At 41.5% G+C, this 7,667-nt stretch overlaps 1 protein-coding gene across 1 annotated transcript; it reads left to right on the top strand.

Annotated features, from left to right (window-relative positions):
• Window positions 1–730: 730 nt before the first annotated feature.
• On the top strand, window positions 731–5,777 carry SLITRK4 (SLIT and NTRK like family member 4). The gene has a single exon (XM_026038901.1). It carries the CDS (start codon window positions 1,438–1,440, stop codon window positions 3,949–3,951), a length of 2,514 nt encoding a protein of 837 aa, XP_025894686.1. The 5' UTR covers window positions 731–1,437; the 3' UTR covers window positions 3,952–5,777.
• Window positions 5,778–7,667: the final 1,890 nt, after the last annotated feature.

Genomic DNA, 7,667 nt, shown 5'->3' with positions numbered 1-7,667 from the left:
GAGGCAGCGGGCGACGGGCGCCCGCGGGGAGCGGAGCCCGCAGTCCCCGAGCCGGCTCCGGCCATCGCGTTGCGGCAAAAGCTGCGGTGGCGGCTGCGCCGCCGCGCGCGGGGCCCCGCGGTGGCCGCTCCGCGCCGCGCTGCCCCCCGGCGCCCCCGCGTCCCCCCGCCGTCCCTCCCTGCCTGCCTTGCCCGCCCGGGTGCCCCGGCTCGTCCTCCCTCCTCGCGGCTCCCTCCGCTTGCATCCCGGCTCCCTCCTTGCAACTCGGCTGCTTCCCACCGAGCGACAGGAAAGTGGCAAGTTGGGAAGCGGGGGAACGGGGAAGGTGCGTGGAGGGGGGAAGCAATTGATTATTGATTGGTTTGTCAGGGGGAGGGGGGGAAATCCAGCCTGCAACTGGGGGAAATCCTGGGGCTTTGGTATTTTCGGAGTGAAAAATGGCAGCTCAGCTGGCCTGGCTGTACGTGAAGGGTTCTTGAAAGCCACCTCTGTATCAGTGTGGGGATGAGAGCAAATTGCATAAGCTTTTTTTTTTTAAATAAAAAAAAGATAAAGAAAAGAAAAAAAAAAAGATGTTCTTCTCAGTTTTCAGTAGTGTCAGGCTGGTGAATTGTGACTTTGTTTCACCCTGTAAGTTGGGGTGTTGTTGTTCCTGGGGACGGGACCATATGTCCATGCATGCTCTTCCACATCCGTGTGCCTCCACTGGCTGCCTAGAGCCGATCTGCTCGTTCTTGGGGTAGTTCGTAGCATCTTGGTGATGGGTTTGCCACCTATTTACTTAAACTGGGTAAAATAAGTGACAGAAACAATGTGCTTGCATGTCTTTGTATCCCTTGAGTGAATCTCAGTGTTACTGTAGTGGTATCTGTATGCGTCGATGCTATATATATACATGCATATACATTGAGTGTGGATACTGCCTTTTTGCCTGCAGCTTCATCCTTCATACACTGTGCTATCCAAATGCAGGTTTTTGGTCATGCGTAACTTCAGGTTTCTATTGAACACTCCTGAACTGCATGGCAACATGTGAGCAGTGCAGCACCAAGGAAAGTAAATGTGCATAAAACTGCAATCTCCTTTGGTTATTCTACTTTGCTAGTTATGTATGTTTGCCGTGTGAGAAAGAGAAATGTATTTGATACAAAGTTATGTGTATTTGTCTGCAGATATTTGCATTCCATATTTGAAACTCAGGCTCACGAGTTATTTGTTTGGGTTGTTAAAACCTTTCATGTTGCTTGAAATTCAGTGCTTGTAGTTTATCTATAATCCTTGGCAGGTACAGTAGCTCAGTGGAGTACAATTTTTAACCCAAACGACTTTTCGGAACAATGACAACTGAAAAACATTTTTCTTTTTTCTTTCCTTCTTTCTTCTTTAGATTCTTTATCTTTGTTCAGGAGTCTAAGGTTGCTTGCTGATAACAAGAAGATGTTTCTGTGGCTCTTTCTGCTTCTGTCATCTCCAGTTTCTTCTACAACTGCAGATGCTGATATATCTGTGGAAATTTGCAATGTTTGCTCCTGTGTGTCAGTTGAGAATGTGCTCTATGTCAACTGTGAGAAGGTTGCAGTCTACAGACCAAATCAGCTTAAGCCACCATGGTCTAATTTTTACCACCTTAACTTTCAAAACAACCTCCTAATTGTTCTATATCCAAACACCTTTCTTAATTTTACACATGCAGTGTCCTTGCAACTGGGTAATAATAAATTACAGAACATTGAGGGAGGAGCATTCTTGGGTCTTAGTGCATTAAAGCAGTTGCACTTGAACAACAATGAATTAAAGATTCTCCGAGCTGATACCTTCCTTGGCATAGAGAACTTGGAGTATCTCCAAGCTGACTACAATTTAATCAAGTTTATTGAACGGGGAGCCTTCAATAAGCTTCACAAGCTGAAAGTCCTCATCCTTAATGACAATCTGATTTCATTCCTTCCTGATAATATTTTTCGATTTGCTTCTCTAACCCATCTGGATATACGAGGGAATCGAATACAGAAGCTTCCATACATTGGGGTTCTGGAGCACATTGGGCGAATTGTCGAGTTGCAACTGGAAGACAACCCTTGGAATTGTACTTGTGATTTGTTGCCGTTGAAAGCGTGGCTGGAGAACATGCCCTACAACATCTACATCGGCGAGGCCATCTGCGAGACACCCAGCGACCTGTACGGGAGGCTGCTGAAGGAAACCAACAAGCAAGAGCTGTGCTCCATGGGGACGGGCAGCGACTTCGACGTGCGCATCCTGCCTCCCGTGCAGCTGGAGCCGGGCTACAGCACCCCCAATGGCCACACCACACAAACCTCGGTGCACAGGTTGGTCACGAAGCCTCCGAAAACTACCAATCCTTCTAAGATCTCGGGGATCGTAGCAGGCAAAGCGCTGTCCAATCGCAACCTTAGTCAAATCGTGTCCTACCAGACCAGGGTGCCTCCCCTAACGCCTTGCCCGGTGCCCTGTGTTTGCAAAACACATCCTTCTGACCTGGGATTAAGTGTAAATTGCCAAGAAAGAAATATAGAGTCAATGGCCGAACTCGTACCGAAACCTCTAAATGCCAAGAAGCTGCACGTAAATGGCAATTACATTAAGAACGTGGACACAGCAGATTTCACCGAGTTCGAGGGGCTGGATTTGCTGCATCTAGGCAGCAATCGGATTTCAGTCATCAAGGGAGAAGTTTTCCGCAACCTTACGAATTTACGGAGGTTGTATCTCAATGGCAATCAGATAGAGCGCCTCAGCCCAGAAATGTTTGCTGGCCTCCACAATTTGCAGTATCTATATTTGGAGTACAATGTTATCAAAGAAGTCTTAGCAGGCACTTTTGACTTAATGCCAAATCTGCAGTTGCTCTACCTGAACAACAACCTTCTGCGAAGCTTGCCAGCCTACATTTTTGCTGGCGCGCCGCTTGCCAGACTGAATCTGAGGAACAACCATTTCATGTATTTACCTGTAAGTGGCGTTCTTGATCAGCTAAAATCTCTGACGCAAATCGATCTGGAAGGTAATCCATGGGACTGCACGTGTGATTTAGTTGCTTTAAAACTGTGGCTTGAAAAGCTTAATGAAGGTATAGTGGTGAAGGAGCTGAAATGTGAAACACCTGTGCAGTTTGCTAACATTGAACTGAAGTCTCTGAAAAACGAGATCCTCTGTCCTAAACTCCTGAACAAGCCATCTGCTCTGTTCTCCAGTCCCGTGCCTGCCGTCACTTTTACAACACCGCTGGGACCAGTTCGGAGTGCTCCTGGCGGCCCCGTTCCCTTGTCCATCCTCATCCTAAGCATATTAGTTGTGCTTATTTTAACTGTGTTTGTTGCTTTTTGTCTTCTCGTTTTTGTGCTTCGGCGCAACAAAAAACCAACTGTAAAGCATGAAGGGATGGGAAACCAGGAATGCAGTTCAATGCAACTGCAGCTAAGGAAGCACGATCACAAAACAAACAAGAAAGACGGACTGGGCGCAGAGGCCTTCATTCCTCAAACCATCGAGCAGATGAGCAAAAGTCACACCTGTGGCTTGAAGGAGTCTGAAACAGGCTTCACGTTTGCTGATCCACCGGGGCAAAAAGTCATTCTGAGAAATATTAATGACAAGGAGAAAGATTTGTTGCACGTGGATACCAGAAAAAGACTCAGCACAATTGATGAACTGGATGAATTGTTCCCCGGGAGGGATTCCAATGTATTTATTCAGAATTTTCTTGAAAGTAAAAAAGAATACAACAGTATAGGGGTCAGTGGCTTTGAGATACGCTACCCAGAGAAACAACAAGACAAAAAAAACAAGAAATCCCTAATAGGCGGTAATCATAGTAAAATTGTAGTAGAACAAAGAAAGAGTGAATATTTTGAACTAAAAGCTAAACTTCAAGGTTCACCTGACTACCTACAAGTCCTTGAAGAACAAACAGCTTTGAATAAAATATAGGTCATGCAATCTTATTGCCTACAGAGGACATTTATTTAATGATGAAAGTGCCTTTTGTTGACTCTTAACTTCCAAATACTATATTATATTGACAGGCATAGAGACAGGGGTATCCGAGGGTTCTGATTAACGGTAGCTGCGTATCATTTGTCGGTAGAGGAGAAATTCCTTAATAGGTTTTACTACATAAAGCTCATGCCCTGTGGGATCTTGTAGGGATACTGCAAACTCTATTGCCAAAGGGATGCTTTATACACGATACACTGAATTTAACCTCAAGAGGCATATATGTTTTGTACCTTAAATGCTAAACCTTCGTCTCCTTGTGATTTGTTAGAGCAAACACAAGAAACCTGGTACTGGTGTTTGTACCTCAGCTGGGTCCTTCATCCTGCACGTGGATTTAAGTTGGTGGAACTGGAGTAATCCTTTGATTTGTGGTGTTGTAATGGCACTGTTTAAAGATTATCTGAAAAGTAACAAGCATGCAAAGAGAGAACATTCGATAGTACGTGTAAATTGGTTACATTTATGGCCTGCATCTTGAAACCACTTGAATTATAATGTTAAATTGTGCAAATATTTGTTTAAAATATACCATGCGTTACATACCGATGAAATAAATTTGACCACTTGAAACATACCTGTCTATAGATAAAATTAAAACAACAAAAAAAGTAACCTGACTTCTGCAGCATTTGTGGTGATCTGAAGAAAATATTTGATGTTTATGCAGAATCTGTTGTAAGACTCATCTCCAATGAAAACTAGAGTTCCTTCTCAGTTATGTGAAACGCTTGCAACCCTAACGGGTTTTCCAGAATTGTCAAAGTGCTTACTGTGTGAGCGTAGCAGAAACTATTTTTGTAATATAATTCATATTTATGAAATACTTTGTATACTAAATAGGAAAATATGTACTCCTTAATATGTATTTAATATGCCTGACTTGTTTTCCTGATCACAATGCATTATTCATTCAATATAAATAAAAACAGAACAATATACCAAACAGAATCCGGGTATGTAATGTATAGAATTATCCAGAATTAAGTGATCAGGTATAATAATATTAAAATTGTTCTGTATTATTCTTGTGAAATTAGCATATTATCTTATTTCAGATTTGTTACCAATGGTGCATTTTAAAATAGATTCATTAGTTTTTTAGTATTGTGTCTCAGGCAATGACTTGCCATCAGTTGTCTTGCTTTTCAGGGTTCTACAGCTTAATCTAAATCGTTTTCACTACAGGTATTTACAGGAATTCATGATAAGGGTAGTACTTTAATTGTATATGCATCAATTTTTGGTTCTTACTATCTGTCAGACTGCTTTCAATCAGAAAATCTGTCAGAACAGTAAACTGTATGGGAAATCACATCTATTTAAAGCCACACTGTAAAATGGATATAGTGGTCTCAGTTCAGTTCAGAGTATTATGTAGTTCATATGTATAGGCAGTAAAACCTTTGTGAAGGTTGATTCTGAATAGCTAGAAAAGTAGACAGGAGGATGGAAAATACCCACTTTATTGTCCAGATAGACAGATGATAGCTTGAGATGAGAGTAGAGATGGACTTGGTAAAGTATCACACAGGAAATCTATACTATGAGACTTAAGTTCATTGATGTGAACAGGAGTTTTTTCATTTATTTCAACGAGACCCTCTATCTCCTTTGCTTCCAGAACTTTTTTTTTCCCTCATTTATAGTCAATAAATATATCGATCAAGATTAGTAGGAAATAAGCATGAGTATTTTTCATGAATTTGAAACTAGCAAATATAACAGCAAGACCCACACTAATATGGGGAAGGCTGTTATCAGCTTTTTGCATTATAGATCTTTAATTTCAGGGCTTTGTGACACTGCTGTAAAAATTTTATTCTGGTATGATACTTGGCAAACAGCCTGGAGTATATTTTTTAAGAAGTTAAAGAAAAAAAAAAAAGCTGTTGTATTTAAAAGAAAACAAAAAGACATTTTCTACTTTCAAACACATTTGTTTATGCTCTTGTAACCTAGAAAGAGGGTTGTTTTATTATTTTCTCCATAACATACAGTATATAAATGACTTCAAATAATAAAATGATAACAAATAAATGGCTGAGTTGATCTTTCAAAAAGCTGCTGTTTTCCATGCACAATAATTTAACTTAATTCAAGATGTTATAGGGATTTTCAGGAGATGATTACTATGCATATATGCATTTTCGGCATGAAAGATTCCTAGCTGCCCATCAACACAACACATTCCCAAGACTTTAAGGAGAGTGTTGAAGCTTGTTGTTTCAGGAGTTTGCAGCTGAAGGCGTGTTGAAGGTGCTGGCAGTGATGACCTGTCACAGCTCTGGGGGGATCAGAGTCACTGCTGTGCCCAGGCTGCGGCCTTTGGGACGTGTCGTGGTTCACGGGGACTCGCCAAGGTGTGAGGCTCGTGACACCCTTCAGCGCGTTGTCACAAGCTGTCGTGCCTTGTCCTGTAGCCTTCTGGTGTGAGGCCGTGTTAGAAAAGCATTTGAAAATAGCAAATAAACTAAGGCTCCGAGGTGATGTTAAAACCTATGTGCTCCTGTCTGGTGTTGCCCTGAGTTAACAGAACAGTTGGCAAACCAGCATACCTCCTCAGCTAGGAAAAAATGAGCTTGTTTCCCTCTCTTCTTGAGGTGAAGTCATCTATTTGCTGATGAAGAGAGGAAGAGAAGATGCAGTCTTGCATGTAACAGAGCATGAAGATGCATTGTCACACCTATGCTAGGTCAAATTTGAGGACATTGAGACCTCAAACTGGTAAAGCATTTGAGCTTAATTTAAATCACATGGTCCTAATCATGAGCTTAAAATGAAGGCGCTTGCTCAAGAGAGGGTCTTAGATGAAGTTTTGTCATTGACCTCAAAAGACGCACAGAAAAGTGTGTAATGATGATCCGTAGAGTCCGTTGTCTTGCAGGCGACACCAGTGACCACTTTCCCCCCATGAGCTGTCCAGTGACTCCTTAGGGATTATGCAGCTGAGTGTAGCTTCACCAGCATCAGTAAAAGTTGCACAGTCTGGACCTTCCCATAGAAATTGTTCCGTAGTGTTTTACATGTATGGTGCAATCTGTAGGCATAATTGAGTAAAAGAGTGCAGAAACTGGCAAAACACTGTTTCTGTGATGTTATTTTGAATGACAACTTTGATGTCAGTTTATTTCCTCCATGGTTTGAGACAGTGTTATGTGTCTATACAGCAGTTTTAGTGTAATGTCCATTCAAATCTACAGTCAGCTTGTCTCGGAAAGTCAATCTCCTGATGTGGCTCAGCAGATCTGTCCGCTCGGTACATTGGTTTGAGTGGCCATGCTTGTAAAATGGCTGTTAAGACCCATAGATGTGAACTAAATCAGTGAAGGTGTTAACATAATCTGTTGTGTTCATTGTATTATAAAGAAGTTTACATTTTTTAAATGAAATTACAATAAAGTATGAGCATTTCCTTAAAAAAAGAAAAAAATGTGCAATTTTATCAGAAAGCAACTATTATGGTGCAAGAACACAAGGCCATTAAGACAATTTACATGTTATATTTAGCATTCCAGATTACCAGTGAAGACATTTGAAATCTAACTTTAAGAAATTGTTTTTCCTTTTTTTTTTTTTTTTTTTTTTTTTTTGAAAAAAGCCATAAGGACGGTATAAATTAAGATCAACATGGCCTTGTGAATACTGTT

This window comes from Nothoprocta perdicaria, unplaced genomic scaffold (genome assembly GCF_003342845.1).
Source record: "Nothoprocta perdicaria isolate Ctin4 unplaced genomic scaffold, notPer1 scaffold_219, whole genome shotgun sequence".
Taxonomy (NCBI): Eukaryota; Metazoa; Chordata; class Aves; order Tinamiformes; family Tinamidae; genus Nothoprocta; species Nothoprocta perdicaria.
The sequence above is the reverse complement of the archived record's forward strand: the minus strand, read 5'-3'. Positions and strand labels throughout refer to the sequence as shown.